Raw genomic sequence first — 17,479 nt, 5'->3', positions numbered from 1 at the left:
TTAATTAGTTGGTAGATTATTTTTTTCTCTTTTATTCGGGTTTGAACACTATAAGGTTTACGGAATAAATTATTACTTCTCCATCGTATATCTATAATAAGTCATGCTTGTCTTATTGTGTTATGTAATAATTTCCTTTTTATATGTACTTTAGCTTATAAATTATAATGCCAATTTCACTTGATCATCATGTTAATACTGGGCGGATTTGTTCAATTCATTTGGCTTATTCCCTTTGAATTTGAATTTGAATTTAATCATATATATAGATATTGGCCATGCCCTAGGGCAATTTATTTACGAGTGGCCCATTTTGGGAAAAATCTAAGTGGTACTATAATAAGATACATGTTATTTATATTTGAAATGTGACTTATAACTAATATCATATCTTTAAATATAGTGGTTTAAATTGTAGATTCATCATTTTGTTTTTGTTAATTTCAGATAATAGAAGGATGTGCGGTGGACCTGAAAAATCAAAATCTCTTTCAGATAACGTCGAAGACATGAAAAATCTAACTGTCACTACGAATGATTCCTTGTCCAGCTTACTCGAACATGCTTCTAAGAATGATTTTGAACAATTTAAGATAGCTTTAGACAGTGATGCGTCGCTGTTACTTGAAGTCGGGGCCTGGTGTGTCCGTCAAAATGGACATAACCAAATTGTTCTTGAGGACAGAACCGCTTTGATGGTGGCAGCATCCTGTGGGAGTATTGATATTTTAAAGCTTATACTTTCATGTTCCGAGGCTGGTGTAAATTTTACTTGCGGGACTGATAAAACCACTGCTCTTCATTGTGCTGCTTCAAGTGGTACGGTTAATGCTGTTGATGCTGTAAAATTGCTTTTATCAGCTGGCGCTGACATCTATTGTGTCGATGCTAATGGGAACCGTCCAATGGATGTTATTGTTCTTCCTATTGTTGTTCCCCATAAGCTCGAAGTCGTGAAAAGAAGTCTTGAACAACTTCTCTCAAATAGTGCTGCTGATGAGTCTGTTGATGATGGTTCGCTTCCGCTGTCATCTTTTGAAAAGGGGTCTCCATCCTCTCCCGTGGCTCCAAAGTTGACCGACACAGCTGTTAGTTCTACACCAGAAAAGAAAAAATATCCAATTGATCCATCAATTCCTGATATAAGAAACAGCATATATGCCACAGATGAATTTCGCATGTATTCGGTCAAGGTCCTTCTTTGTCATCGTGCATACACTCATAATTGGACCGAGTGTCCTTTTTACCATCCTAATGAGAATGCACGAAGGAGAGACCCTAGAAAGTTCACCTACAGCTGTGTGCCATGCGCTGATTTTAAAACTAGGGATTGCAAACGTGGTGATATGTGTGAATATGCTCATGGAGTATTCGAGACCTGGCTACATCCAGATCAGTATCGCACAAGGCTCTGCAAAGAGGGTACTAATTGTAACCGAAAGGTGTGCTTTTTTGCACATGTTGCTGAAGAGCTGCGTCCATCGCATGCTTCCATTAGATCAGCTGCATCTGCTCCTATTGTCATGGACATGGCTGCTTCAACGAGCCTTTATCGTGGTTCGCTATCAGCAATCTCTTCGATGTATCCACCACCTTTTGCACAGCCTTTGTCTCCATATGCTAATGGCCTCTTTGATGGTCAGCAGCACATGCTAAATGACTTGAGCTGTTTCTCACAGCCCTGTCCGGGTACCATTTCATTGGGTCGGTCTGTTAACTCCTGGTCTAAGTGGGGATCCCGTACTGGAAAACCTGATTGGTCCGTTAACGGAAATGACTTTGGTCGTTCGCTGAGATATACCACTTTTGAGCATGGAAACAATGTTGAAGAGCCTGATATATCTTGGGTCCAATCTCTTGTCAACTAAGATAAAAAGAGAAGCTTGCAGGTTCTGCTCTATTGCATCTGCTGAACTGAATTCCAATCTTAAAGTAGAGTCTTGGCTCGAGCAAATGCATCTGGATGAACTTGCACTCTAGTCATTTTACAACTTCTTTCTGCAATAATTATTTAATTTAATTTCTTCAGGCTGCAAAGTTCGCAGCGGATAATCGGTTTTTATTCCCTTTACTTTTGGTCATTCATTGTTTTGTATTTTAAGAACTCTTTACTTCATTTGTTTACAAGTTCATTTTCCTACAGTGTATATGATTTTGTTCTGTCAGTAAATTTATGTTGCATATGTTGGAAGTTGGACTGAGTTTCTTATGAAGGAATTAAAGGCGATATGAGCTATTCAATATTTATTGCAAGGGGATATTTTGTTATACATGTAAAGATTACTTTGTTTTTATGTTGTATAAGCTGAGTTTAACTCTCATTATATTCAAATTTAAATTTATAGATCTTTCTCTCAACAAAAGTTCAAGTTTAAAGTTATGGTTCTTTAACCAAGTTGTTTGGGCTCCAGTGGCAAGAAGCTCCTTCCAAGGACGTACCTGGAGAATACCGGGTTTGATTCTCAGGGGGAACAATGCTTGGCCAGTGCGCATGCCTCTACGTATGAGTCAGATTAGTCAAAAAAAAAAGTCATGGTTCTTTCTCTGAACTGAACAAAAGTTTATTATTCTAAAACAATTTAATTTCAATACTATATGTACTAGCTTAATTGGAACAAATGTCAGAATTGCTATGACAGATGTCATATTTGGAGTTCGAATTCCGACTCTTCCACTTAAGTCTGTGAGTTTATAATAATTATTACAATCATTTCACATGTCTACCAAAAAAATTCAATACCACGTATCAATTCATTGTTGTAATTGATTAAACTAGAAGACATTTTATTCCAATTTTGTGGGTTCTAAATTTCTAATGCTTTATGGTGGGATCATCTCTGAAGTGATAACAATGGAGGGATGTGATTCCTTTAAATTTATTTTGACATATGATTTGAATAAAATAATAATCGTAAAAAAAAAAATTGAGATGCAATTGACCCTTAAATTGAGGTGTAAGGTACCCTGGCGGTGGAGTGTCAAGTGTGGCATGCTTTATTACATTCTTTGGTGGCGGCATGCATGTGGAGTTCCTCTTCCATCTTCGTCGTCTCTTGTTTTTTCAGAGTTTTTTTTTCTTTGAAAAATATAATACAAATAGAATGACAACAACTCAGATAAATATCATCTAACAAACATATATTGGACATCCCCCATCCATTAAATGTTGATAAAGGAAATGAAAGACTAATAGTGAAAATATTTTTTTGTAAATATGTACCAGTAGATATAATTAGGACAATGACCCTCACTTTGATTCATGTATATACCTCAATTATATTTTCTCTGATTTTTTTTTTTTCATTTTCAATTTGATATGGATTTTTTCTTCTTCGCCACCATTGTCTGTCGCCAAAGTATAAACATTTGAATACTTTAGACATTCATTGTTCTTTATTTTTTTGTACAAATCACATACATATTTATGCAAAGTTACAAAATTAGGATATAGAACATACTCTAAAACAGCACAAAATGTTAGGAAGCATATCAGAACCATCAATCAACTCTTGCAAGAGGTAGAGAGCCCCTATGGATAAAAAAGAACACCATCATTATTAAAAAATAAAATTAACATAAGAAATCATCAAAGCATAACTTGCATATACATACTCTAACTCTTGCACCTAGAGGATTAACCAAAAAAACACATTCATGATGGTAATGTAATTCGTTGCCGAGGAATTCAAATGCATATAAGGAAAAAAAACACCAGCGTTTGTTTTTGGGAAACACAAATTATTCATAGGAATAACATACCCGAGAATGAAAATATGAAAATTTGATTCTTGGGTATTTGTTAAAAAAAGTGTTTGGCAAATAACTTGACATTCCTGTAAAAATTGGAAGTTACAATTTTTTTTTTAAAATCTATGCATAATATCATGGGAATGCACATTCCCATCTCTTTACATGGGAATAAATTCATGGGAATAATGGAAGTTATGAGAAGTTACTCCATTCCCAGGAACCTTTATACCCAGGAATATTTTTTTCTCAACCTCATAACAAACATGGGTATAATTATTCCTTAGCCATGTATTCCCGATAATGTCATTCTTAACCTTGAAACAAACACCCCCTATAAAATAAAACATCCATAAAGCCACTTCTACAATATATGCGTCCACGGTAGTCTTAGTTCTTAAGTAATTGCATCCTTTTGGCTGTTCTTGTACAATCCGCCATCAAGTAAGATTGTGTAACCAGCAAATGAGAGTGTATTGCAACATTAGAATGAAAACGTTAATTAAAATAGATTGAAATTGAGAGTGAAACATAGAGTCAAAATTCTGCAGAGTCTAATTAATGGAAAAAAATTCAAACAAATTATAAAAACTTCTAACCTCGATGCTCCTTCAATTGTTTGTCTCTCTTGGGAAAAATTGTGGAACCGCATGTGGGATTGATTTATTAATAGCAACAATGGCATTTTAGTTTACGGTAAAATGGGAAGTAAAATAGGTTACATCAAAACAATGCTTTGGGTTTATATATGCTACAGATAGATAATGATCTCATCTATGATATAAATTTAGATACCTTTGTTTGCAATGATGCTTTCCACTCACTTTGATCTTCACTATTCTTCAATTATTTTGATTTCTCTTGAATCAATCTCTTTCCATTTCACCAATTTAATTTTGAAGTGATGTGAATAGGAAATAATGTTTTTGAGTAGATAATGAGAGGAAAAGATAGAAACAATATTTAGTACACTTTCTTGTACCACCCGCAAGTTTGGGATAGTATATTGCCATGAATCTCATTGGTTTGATGAAAAGTTAAAGTTGAATAAAAGTCTGTGTTAAATGGGGATTTTTTGGAAGTTGATGTGAATGAGCTCTCTTTGATTCAATAAAAAAGAAATTGTTGTCTTTCATAAAAAAAAAAAAAAAAACTCCTGCCTTTTCATTTAAAAGAAAATGTTAAATTTAGAAGTTACATAATAAATGGAAGTTAGAGGATAAAATTAGAATGTAAAATAGACAACACCAAACCGAAAAGTATTTAATAGATTAATAGAAGATGTAGGTGAAAAACTAATCAACAATAAATAAATATTTCCTAAAAAAAAAAACAATTAATAAAGATAATTTGATAATATTTTAATTTTTTTTAATCATTCTATTTATTTTTTATGTGTGTAAAAACTTTAAAATTTGAACGATATTGAAAATAGGGGGAGTATATAAACAATTACCCAAAAGTTCCTTTAAAGCCACGAACAAAACCCACTCCACCGAGTCTAACCCACGAACAAAGCCATTTCCCCAAAACCCTAATGGCAGAAGAAACCGCTCCCGAAATCGTTGATCCCAACACCGCCGCCGCCGCCGCCACCACCGTAGACATGGAAGTCGAAAACGTCAGTGAGTCCAAAGAAAAGCGAACAAGGGAAGAAGAAGGAGAAGAGGAACCCAAAGACGACGTCGTTTCGAAGAAGGCTAAAGTAGACGAGGAAAAATCAGTTGAAGAAGAAAGGTTGGAGAAGTTGGAGAAAAACGAAGGTGATGTAAAAGATGAAAAGGAAGCTTCTGGTGATGTGAAATTGGGACCCAAAACGTTTGGTTCTTCTTTGGATATGTTTCATTACTTTCACAAATTTCTTCATGCTTGGCCTCAGAATCTCAATGTTAACAAGGTATTTCTTTGATTTCTTCGTTTTATTGTTAATTTATTCAATTTAATTTTTTTGTCATTTACTTATCTATATGGGTTGGTAGTTTTTGTAGTAGTTTATTTCAATTGATTTTCGATTAACAGAGTTTTGGTTAGTTTTTGTCTAATATCTGATTTTGAATGAAATATAGTGAGATTGATTTGGTTAAAAATGATGTTGTTTCGAATTCGATTGTGTTTGAATAATTTTTCCATTAAAACTATGTTTGATGTAAATTTAGTGTAGTTAATATAAAGTTTACTGATTCTAGTAGTGCAAACTTGATTCCAGACTTTTAACCTGAAGTGAAAGAAGTTTAGGGTTTGTTTACTTTGTGAAAACAGTTTTTTCACGACAATCCTCGAATGCTTACCGATGTTGCTTGATCTTCCATTAATGTGTAATTTTCAGATATGTATATAAAGTCATTTTATTTGTAAAAAAGTACTTATCTAAACAATGGGTATCTGTAATTTGAATTTTTTTAGTGAGCGAATATCTTTGTTTTTGTTAAAAGTATGTTGGAGAGGAGATGATATCAATTTTGAGATACTCTTCTGCACTTTTAAACTAAGAACACTAAGTTGAAAGGAGATACTTCATAAGTTGTTTTGCTTGATAAGTTGAATCTTCTGGTTTGGAGACTCGTAGTTTCATGTTCAATGACCATATGTAATTATGTGTTTTCCCACTTGTTGCAAGCAGAACATGTGCTATCCATATCTGGTGCCATTTATATCTACTTCACCATCTTTAATGGCAGTCCTTGCAATGTTTTCCTTAACTTCAATAGAATAAGTTGTCGTTGGATCGGTTTTTTAATCTCTTTTAAGGTCAGTTAGCTAATTATGCCACACACATCATTTTGGTGAGCGTTGTAAGGCTTTTAAGACATACGACTGACATAACTTTTTTGTAATCATACGATCTGCTCGTTAAGCCGACCCTTTGAATAAAAAGTGACATGACAATGATGTTGAGAACACAGTTTCACTGCTTATTTTCATTTCGGGCTAATGTATTGAAACTGTGTGAAAACTTGTTGCCGAATGCTACAGATTAAACTGCAATCATTGTTTAAATTTACAAAAATTGTTTCGCTTGTACAATGTTCATTGATCTTGTGGAAAGTTATAGATAAATGCTGATTTTTAGTGTGGTTTTGAGACTATTCCACAGTCCTCTTAAACCATAGATGATTTGGTCAGTAACCAACCCCATCTTAAAGCCTTGGTTGGATATGAGACAGTTTTATTTTACGGTTCTCTGTTTTTCGTTGTTCTCAGTCATGTATGAAAATGTTTCAGTAGTTGCAATACTGATTTAGTTCTTACTGAATCCACATTGACTTGTTTATTCATTGTAGTATGAGCACACGATGTTGCTGGAATTGCTCAAGAATGGGCATGCAGAACCTGATAGAAAGATTGGTGTAGGGATTTGTGCCTTCCAAGTTCGCGACCACCCTCGTTATAACAGTAGGTGCTATTTCCTCATCAGGGAAGATGACACCGCTGATGATTTCAGCTTCCGAAAGTGTGTGGATCATATAAGTCCCTTGCCAGAAGAGATGCAATTGAAATCTGAGGGGAACAAGAAGTTTGGTGGTGGTGGAGGAAAGCATCATGGAGGAAATGGTGGCAGAGGAAGGGGTGGAAGAGGAGGTTGGCGCGGTGGTGGTGGTCGTGGAAGAGGGGGAAGGGGGAGATATTGATTACAATAGTTACTGGTGGTTAGTGTTTTATTGAGATCTAAAAATGTTATGTACACTTGGCTGGTCTATTTCATGTTTCCTGCTAATTACTTGATAATTATGATTTTGGCACTATGGTTATTTATAATTTATGAAAGTTTTGGGTTATATCATTGCTTGGATTTTCATTTAGGGCTGCTAAACGAACCAAACTGAAATGGTTGTGTGTGCTAGCTAGAGTTAATATGAAATGATTCGGTTCATGACTGAGTTTGAAATGAAGTTTTTCGCCATTAGTTCAATGCGAGTTATTATAGTAGCATGCAACCAAACTTTTCGACAAATACTTTATCCTGTCGAAAACAAACACTTGGAATTAGAGGCTAAACACAATGTTGCCACATGCAACCAAGAATCATTTACATTCACCACCACCAACATACTTTTATGGAAATTTATTTTCAGGCTTGTTATCGCTTCAATGAGTATCAACACAGCTTTCAAATATCACAATTGTCCAGCTCTTAGCCCCCACCAATAAGGTGTCATCTGCAAATTGTAGATGCGAAACATTGACCTAACATTATAAGCGGTGAACAATTCAGCTTCTACCATAACATTCATTAATCTCATTGTTTTTGACCAATTAAAAGAGAAAGAAAACAAGATTGTAGTAAAAAGTGTATCAAATAATATGGTTATTCAAAATACCATTGCTCAAGTTTATTAACGCTCAAAAACCCGCACAAGGCAGTACATAGAATGGCCGAATTAAATAGTACAAGAAGGCCAAAACAAGTTAAAAAGACTCGGCAACAACAGCGGTAAAACTGGTGCGAAGAAACAGGGGCCAGCACACCAAAACAGAACAGCAAGCCTAAACTGCTAAAACATCAAAGACAAACAGTCAAAAACCCAGCAAAACTAGCACAAACCGCAGCATCACAGCAAAAGGTCCATGCACCCTTCAGAGACAGCTGAACCAAAACACAAAGCTACGACTCCCCACACCCAGCGGAATACTTTCCAAACAACTACCCGGCAACCATCTCGACATCTCGTAGAACATACATAGAGAAGACTTCAACCTAGACAACTCCATTTCCAGGAAAGGACTTTGACCTCTTCCATCAATTCCTCAACATCTATCCCCTTATCATAAAAAAATCATTCCATTTCGCGCCTTTCATATAGCCGCATGCCAAATAAGCCAATAGCCTTTTTCCAATTTCTTTTAAGGACACCATCCAACAAATACTCAGTTTGAATCAATGAGTTCAGTGGTGTGATGAGATTGACCCTTAACTAAGAGAATCATTTCGCCCACAATAAGGCAGTAACCGGCTAGTGCAGGAAAAGGTGAAGGGCAGTCTCCTCTCCATTGGTTCAAAAAACACATTCATCTGCAACCTCAAGATCGAAACAAATAAACGTTTATCCCTGCCATGACTAAATTCTAACCAAGATAAAAGATCTACCGATAATTTTTCAGAAACTGGACAATCAAAGAACTAATGTTCAGCTGTTTCATTGGAATTATAGCCAACCACACAAGAAAACGATACTAAATTTTGCATTCCTCTTAAAAATTATACTCTCGTATTTGATTTGATAAAGCTGAGCTATATTCATATTTGATTTGAAAATTCACAAAAATTTGTGATGGAACTGTGAATTAACACACATTACATCAAAGAGAATAATCTGGAGTTGACAACATTTTGATGTCATCATAGTTTGATATCATCAATTCCACCATTATTAGAATATAAATAAATACGGGATTTTTTTGACACAATAAATTAATCAGGGATTGTAAACAAAGATTATAAACAACACATTAGAGCGCCAATATAATAGTTTGATCCATTGGTGTTTCATGAATTCCATTATTATTGGAATAGAATATAAATAAATATTCCAACACCTATTATATCAGCATAGTTTTATGCATTGCATAGCACAATTTGTTGATAGCGTAAGTGGTTCCAGCTTTGCGAGCTGCTGAGTTGGCAAGTTTCGCCATCTGCGGAGGAAAGGTTTTCATAGTTCGATCCATTGCATCGCACAATTTGTGGATATCAAAAGTGGTTCGAGCTTTGCGAGCTGCTGAGCTTGCAAGTTTCGCCATCTGGGGAGGAAAGGTTTTCATAACTGCGGCCATAATATCTTTGGCAGACAATTTTGACTTCCAAGGTCGTAAACTAAACTTGACAGATTTCTGAACAAGCTTCACCATCATGTTGGTTATGATACTATTCATGCTTTTCAACGCTCCGCAAGAAAATATGAATGCCATGGTGCACCTGCTTCAGAACCTGGTAGATGTACTCATTGAACTTGAACCTCTTCGAGCCTGCAGGGTTCTTATTTGTCATTGAAGCCATCGCGAATGGATGAACGAAACTCCGTCTGTCTGTCCGCTGGTGAGAGAGAGAATTAGGGTTTCGAATGGAACTCTAACCGGTAAACCCTATATATTTTTATACTTTTATAGAGGAGAAAGAATTATAAGTTTTTTTTGAAAGAAAATTAAAAGTTGGTTTCTTGAACAACTAATCTACTACTTTTATTTTTTTCCTAATTAGTGTATTTCTGCTACTCATTAACTAATTAATCTTCACTAGTTGTGAAAAGCAATAACCAACAAAAACTCAATTGTGCCCCATTCTAATTTATTTCACACCAGCAGCAGAGCTAGAGAGTCTAAGCCTTTCCTGTTAGGGTGCCAATGGGAATTGCATTGGGTGCATTGTAAAGGCCAAAAGGCATCAAAAGCGCATGATTTTATTAATGAATTCAACGCCATTGAGCGTGTGAGAGAGGCAGGTAGCTCACCCACAAGATGCTCGGTCAACATCTCTCTTTCTCTCTCTTTGTTGGTTGATTTACTCATAGTTTGTGTGCTTAATGCGTATGTTGGGTAGGTTTATGTTTTGTTCACACAAAACCACCTCACCTTACTTAAGAGGTTCGAGTGGAATACTTGTACCGAGCGGGCACTGACTTTCGGAATGGAAGAAGGGGTGAGCAGACAGAACGGTCATACTTAGATGAGTTATTCACCCGGTTCTAGAACCAGATCTCCTGGATTAGCCAGTACCATGGGAAGGGGAAAGAACGGACACAGACCTTCACGCACGGGCCAAGTCACAGAAAGAGCCTCGACAAGAGGCAAAGCCAAAGAAAGAGGTTTTTATTCCTAACAAGCCAGTAGAACATGCGCCGAAAGCAACTGGAGTTGAAAGAAGGGGCCATAGCCTTTATTATCTATTCTATCCCGCAAGGCCGAGATTAGTGATTCTCGTCACTATGCGAAGACTCTATCATAATCATAACAGAGTAGCGTACCAGGCAGTCCCCTCAGATCAAAGGAAGGGGTCAGACTAGCAACGAACGATGCGGGTGAAGAGCTTAGGTATAGAAAAGGACAAAGAGGCTAGGAGCCGAATAGCCACTTGACTATCTACAACTAGAATATAATAATGAGTGTGATAGCACCAGAAGAGAAGCTATCGTCAACTCTCATACCTGAATGAGCAGATCGAGTAAGCACGGAGAAAGCTTGCATTAAAAAGAAAGGGGTGAGAGGAGTAGGGTCTATCTCAGCGGCTTCTTCAGAGCCTCTCAGCTGCAACTAGTCACTTCCCGATAAGAGCGAGCTTAAGCTTTGTGGGTCTCAGTCCATCCCCGCGGGGCTATACCGTTCGTGAGCACCCCTGAGCTCAGTCAAGTTGGGGAGCTCCCTCACTGCTTGGCTCACAGGCTTGCAACCCAAGACCCAATGAGACTTCTCCTCCCGGGGGGTTTGTTACATCTTTCAATTCCTGGGAGAGGAACAAGAAAAGTTGTTATCTTCCTTTCGGGCCTCACTCATATAGTAATATAGATCGCTCACTACCCTAGGTGAGTTTGATCGTTAGTAGATGTTCTCAACCCGTTAAGGTGGAGAGTCAGAAAAGGGCTTCCTTAGACCAGACCATGATAAGTAAAACCGAAAGAAAGATCCCTTGAATTGAATAATAGCTTTTCCGGAGGAAGTCACTTATTATGTTATAATAGTTGATAGTTGATGTAAGAGAAGAAGTTCTTGGTTTAATTCAATCAAAAAAGTACCATTTTCAATGGAACCCATAATCCCTTATTCTATGAATTTACAAAGAGAAGAAATTACGTAAGTGGTAGAAAGAATCGTTCAGCTAATCTTGACTCTTTCCATTTTCGATTGAGAAAGCCTCCAATAAGTAAGTGCATCGAAAGGGGGCCAGAGAGACGGTCAACCTGAGATCGGCTAAGATTGAAATTGGTTTATAGTCGACAAAGAAAAAAGAGTCACAATTCTTTCAGGGTTGGTAACACAAAACAACCAAGCACATACATTTCTTACAAGTCTTTCCTAACCGGATTTGTATCCTTTCTTTCGAGGGTAATCCACCAGTCTCTAGACTGGAAAAGATTCTTTCCGGATGTGAGCCTCATCCAAGATGGAAACGCCCATTTCATTTTGTGCTCGGCTCGCTCTCTTCTGTCATATTTTGTGCTCGCTCTCTTCTGTCATATCATGGCTGGTGTTCAAGTCTCCGGCCCTTGTCCTTCTATTAGTGGTGGTATCCTAAGATTCTGGTTTAGAAATGGTCTATTTATGTAACTAGAAATTTCATAAGAGAAGAAAAATAGTAGCGTAGATTTCGTCCATCCCAGTTCACAGATGTAGTTGCGTGTAGTTCACTTTTTTCTTTGAGATTGGCTTGGTGATAAGTGTTCCGCTTGTGTAGCCTATGCGAACCGAACAAGCAAGGGATTGAGTTGCGCGTTCACGCATTTGTTTTCTTGCTGGGTACGAGATCGAAAAGAATGCATTGGATGGATGCCTAGGCATTGAGAAGGAAGGACGCTTTCAGAAAATACTGAATAATTACTATCTCTAAATAATTACCTCAACTCACTAGTAACTTAGTAAAAATAACTATTCTCACCAAAACACCAAAAATAACCTTCTTTATAAAAGACTAATTTACCCTTACTCGCCAAATGACAAAATACCCCTTAGTCTAAAAATGACTAAAATACCCTTATAGGCCAAAAATCCACTAATCCCAAATTAAATACACACAAAGACAAATAAGCACACATAAACACAATAATTAAAATAATTCTAGCGAAAAACAGGCTGTTACACTATGGATGAGACGTTTTGTCGTAATTGATGTTTCATAACCGTTTTGAAACGATAATTTTTTATGCTTGGATGTTGAGACCATTAATTATTTTTATTTGAAATTGATGAAATATTCCACTGTTTTTAATATGTGATTATAAATGCCATAAAAAGATGATTAGTCGAGTATGTGTAACACCTATTTTGAAGAATTAACCTTTCTATTTTAAAAGAGAATGCTAACAAGTGTCCTCCCACCATTTTTGTCAAAAAAAAAAAAAACAAGTGTTCTAAGGGCATTGGTTAAACATCCAAAACAAGCAAGTTTTCAAGAAAAAATTGTGTTATCATTATTTGATCAAAAGTAACGTCTTTTATTTTCAAGACAAAATTTATATTTGTAGATTCCTTAATCAATGCCTTTGAGATACTAGTTATCAAGACCCTATTTTATAATTAAAAGTCGGAGTGTTAGGATGTTAAAACCGCAGTCGTAGTTACCAACCAAATTAATTTAATTTAGTGATGAATATTAAGGGGAAGATGTCGAAGATGATGTTGAGAAAATATAATTATTGTCATATAATCAAAAAATACCGCTCAACACGCCTCATCAACTTGTTTGCTTAGTTATATGACTCGAGCGTCTAAAATCTAAGAATCTTCATTTTATAAAGAAAAATTTTAAAGTTATTTTTTACAAGGGTAAAAAAAAAATTGTTCAAATGGTAGGGGATGAACACCTATTAACCCAAATAAATTGGATGAAACTGATCTCATTAACCTAGCAATCATCCACTAACGACTACTAATCAACATAGTTTTAAAACTTGGCTCGGTCATCGACTCGGCGGGGTACTGGGTCAATGGGTCAATGGTCGAACCACTCGGAACCACTCGGATGACTCGGTTAGATAACTCGGTCCTTAAATTAAATTTATATAGTTATTTAACCGGATTAACTCGGATTGAATCGGTGACTCGGTCACTTTAGAAACTAAAATAATTAATGAGTGTTGTAATTTAAAAAAGGTTTACATTTAAGGACAAAAATAAAATCAAATGGGTGTTTAAATATATGGACGAAGAGAGTAATACATATTCAAATAAATAGTAAAATAAAAAAATTCTTTCAAAAAAAATATTGTAAAAAAAATGTTTATTAAAATATTTGAGATGTCGGACAATAATATTTAAATGATAAGATTGTGCTTGGTTACTTAAAAAAAATAGAGTGTACTTTGTTGCCCTAAAAAAAACTGTTCAGTTATTATATATAAATAATAAGAAGTAATTTTAAAACAAAATAGGTTCATGTTGCAGTGGATAAGTGATTGCCTTGCAAGTTGGGGGATGTGGGTTCAATACCCAGCGCTTCTATTTTTTGGCTTAATTAATTCAATTAATTTCTGCTTTACTTCAAACCGGTCCGGTTTGTCAAACCCGCCGGTTCACCGGTTTTTCCTGAGTTTGACCGAGTCACGCCGGTTCATTCCGATTTGATTACATGACCGATCCGTTTATCAACTCGAACCGGTCACCCCACCGGTTCCTGGTCGGACCGATTCAACCGGTCGGTCCGGTCCGATTTTCAAAACTATCCTAATCAATTTTGTAATCCCTTACTCATAAAGAGATATAGGAAAAACGAGGAAAGCACAGTAATTAAGAAACAACTATTGATAAGAATTATGTGAATAAAAAAAAACAAATGATAAAGAGTATCCTTAAAACATTATTTAAAGGGATAAAAATAGAAATATTGTATTGAAAAATGGTAAAATGACGAATTTAACTTTTTAAATGTCAAAATATTGTTGAATCCAATGCTAACCTACCACTTTTGGTTTCCTTAACAAGTGTTATTAGAACGTTTATTAACTTAACCCATAAAACAATACTTAATGCATCTTAAAAAAATTATACAATTTTCTACGGTTAACTTTTTTCCACTTAAAAAATAATCCATCCATCATAATCATAAATATATAGTAAAACTAACGAAGATAATTATTATTTTTTTTGATAAAAATTAAGCTAGCACATTGATGTTACTTAAGAGATACTAAAAACTTAATAAAATCTAAATAGATCAAATGATAGCAAAGAAAATAATATAATAGAAATATTTTCTATTAACAAGGAGTAAAAAATTTATTGATAAAAATGAAAATGCATAACAAATGTAATTATTATACAGTTAATTCCATAATGCATGCCCTTTAAATGGATAGGCTATGGTAACTGATTAATTAAATTAATTTCATCTTGTAAGTTGTAACTCTAAGTAGCCCACACGTTAAACAATAAATTCTGCGGCGTGCACATTCTCCAGAAGTTAATGACCCTTCTTTACACTAATCATCATCATTACTTATCATAATCATAATTAATTTACTTTCTTAATTTCAAATATAAATTTACCAGTTATATATCTTCAATCATATTCCACACTCACTTGCCATCTTCAACATGGAGAATATTGATCCACTCACAGTTTTGAAATATGATCATCATGCAATACAAGATTATGATGATCCATTGCAACCTTCATTCCAATTTTCTACTTATGATAATAATCATAATTATAATTATAATCTTTACAAGTGAGTATCAAATTTCTTATACTACTAGTTCCTTTTTTTTTTTTACTTTCCATGAAATTATATTTAAAAATTCCTTTTTTTTTTTTTTTTTTTTTTTTTTACAGATTCAATGATTGGTCACATTATGGATTTCCCATGCAAGATACAAATTTTGATCCTTTCATGGAAAATTATTATCCTGATTTTCGAAATGAAACTCTTCCACCTGAATTACTTGTACCACCACCATTAAGCGTAGAAGGTTATCATTTTACAAATTTAACTCTACTAATATTAATTTATTTATTTTATTAACGGGGTATTTTTTAAATTATTCAATGACAGACTATGGTTATGGTGATGCTAAAAATGTAGTTCCAATGTGGAATGAACTTGATGCTGGATTTTATTCAGATAAACATATCTTTTCTATTAGCAACATTATTGGAGAAAATGTTGCAAAGGAAATTGTGAAGGGTAAGAGATGTAGAGAAGAGAATAGTGCTAGAATGTTAACTAAAGAGACAATTTCTGAGTATTTCTACATGCCAATATCACAAGCTGCTAGAGAACTTAATGTTGGGCTTACACATTTGAAGAAAAGGTGTAGGGATCTTGGAATTCAAAGGTGGCCACATAGGAAATTAATGAGTCTTCAAACCCTAATAAAGAATGTACAAGTAAGTTCCAATAATTTTTTAGTTGGTATTACATTAACATTGTGTAATTTTTTCTTTGCTCATAATCACATTGTGTAGAGAGATTTGGAGAGAAAACAAAAACCTAAAATCGATCTTTTAATTTCATCACTAAATTTTGCGAATTGGTGTAAGCGGTTTTGAAAACCTAAAACCATGATTTGCTTGCACAATTTTTTTTTGTTTTTTTCTAATTTTTGTGGCAAATATTATTTCTAGTGAATTTTGTAGTGAATTGTTTTGATGTGGATTACTATTTACATCAAAAGCCATGATTTTTCAATCACTAAATTTTGCGACTTGGTGGTAAGCCGTCTTTAAAACCTAAAATCATGATTTGTTTGCACAAATATTTATTCCTTTTTTTTTTACTAATTTTTGTTGAAAATAATTTTTCTAGTAAATTTTGTAGTGAATTGTTTTAATGTGGATTACATTTTTTTTTATACATCAAAAATCGTGATTTGCAACTTGCAGAAAACATTTTTTTCACAAACATTTTTTTTTTGTGGCTTTTCGTTAAGCAGTCTTTAAGACCTAAAATCATGATTTGCTTGCACAAATTTTTTTCTTTTTTTACTAGTTTTTGTGGCAAATATTTTTTTTCCAGTAAATTTTGTAGTGAATTGTTTTAATGTGGATTACTATTTTTGATACATCAAAATGACTTGCTAACACAAACATTATTTTTTTTTCTTCAAAATGTTGATTTATGTTCTCATTTTACATATGCTAATCAACTAATCATAATATTGAAACGTTTTATTTATTATTTATTATTGGTCATGCAGGAGCAAGGTAATGAATATGATGAAAAAATAAGAAATGCTGTGGAAGTATTGCAGAAAGAAATGAAGAAGGTAGAGGAAAAGCCAGATTTGCAACTTGCAGAAAACACAAAAAGGCTTAGACAAGCTTGTTTCAAAGCTAATTACAAGAAGAGAAGACTCATGGTTATGAGGTTAATGGATCAGTCTTCTATCAGTGAAAGTTCAAATGTTGATGATAATCACAAAATGGGTTATTAATAATAAAAAAATTATCATCAAGCATGTCCACTTATTTTGTTTTAACATAATGTTAATTTTGATATTTCTAAAGACTATATGTGGCATGTATTTGGGTATTTTGCTAGATTTACATATGATGGAAAGCAAATAAATGTGCAATAATATGTACGGTTACAAGGGATTGGGAATTAATAAGGACTATTAGTAATAAGTTCTTTTTACGGTGGTGATAATTGAAATTGAACAAAAAAATTTAATAGTCCTAGATTTTATTTTTGATCCTCTTTTTTGAGGGGAACCCTATGCATCCTCTTAAAACTATGATATTTCTAAAATTGACATTAAAGTTGATTAATTATTTTGATTTATTCGTAAATTGTACGTAATTACTACTATAAATCAAATCAACTCCTCCTTGCATGTAACTGCTGTTTGTAATATAGTAGTAGTTAGAACGTAGAAATCAATTTTTAATGTTTTCTTTTTAATATATTTTATTTTTATCTTAATGCAGAGTAAAAAAAAAAGTTGTTACTTTCCTCACCTTATAAGTTTTTCTAGAACCATGTTGTTTTTGAAGTTTTATAGGGTATTTATGCCGTTTTGATTCTATAATCTAGGGATGGCAATTGGACCCAGGCCCAATGGATACCCACATAAAATACCCACAATG

General features: G+C 34.4%; 3 protein-coding genes across 3 annotated transcripts; all 3 read left to right on the top strand.

Annotated features, from left to right (window-relative positions):
- The first annotated feature begins 506 nt into the window (after positions 1 to 506).
- LOC25490414 (zinc finger CCCH domain-containing protein 24) lies at positions 507 to 1,868 on the top strand. The gene has a single exon (XM_013603838.2). It carries the CDS (start codon positions 510 to 512, stop codon positions 1,866 to 1,868), a length of 1,359 nt encoding a protein of 452 aa, XP_013459292.2. The 5' UTR covers positions 507 to 509.
- A 3,339-nt stretch (positions 1,869 to 5,207) lies between these two features.
- On the top strand, positions 5,208 to 7,528 carry LOC25490413 (protein EMBRYO DEFECTIVE 514). Its single transcript, XM_013603837.3, has 2 exons — positions 5,208 to 5,644; positions 7,029 to 7,528. The coding sequence occupies exons 1-2, from the start codon at positions 5,285 to 5,287 to the stop codon at positions 7,374 to 7,376; spliced, it is 708 nt and encodes a 235-aa protein (XP_013459291.1). The 5' UTR covers positions 5,208 to 5,284; the 3' UTR covers positions 7,377 to 7,528.
- A 7,457-nt stretch (positions 7,529 to 14,985) lies between these two features.
- On the top strand, positions 14,986 to 16,824 carry LOC25490410 (protein RKD2). Its single transcript, XM_013603834.2, has 4 exons — positions 14,986 to 15,119; positions 15,224 to 15,360; positions 15,444 to 15,778; positions 16,588 to 16,824. Exons 1-4 carry the CDS (start codon positions 14,986 to 14,988, stop codon positions 16,822 to 16,824), a joined length of 843 nt encoding a protein of 280 aa, XP_013459288.2.
- Positions 16,825 to 17,479: the final 655 nt, after the last annotated feature.

This window comes from Medicago truncatula, chromosome 3 (genome assembly GCF_003473485.1).
Source record: "Medicago truncatula cultivar Jemalong A17 chromosome 3, MtrunA17r5.0-ANR, whole genome shotgun sequence".
In the NCBI taxonomy this organism is placed as follows: Eukaryota; Viridiplantae; Streptophyta; class Magnoliopsida; order Fabales; family Fabaceae; genus Medicago; species Medicago truncatula.
The sequence above is the reverse complement of the archived record's forward strand: the minus strand, read 5'-3'. Positions and strand labels throughout refer to the sequence as shown.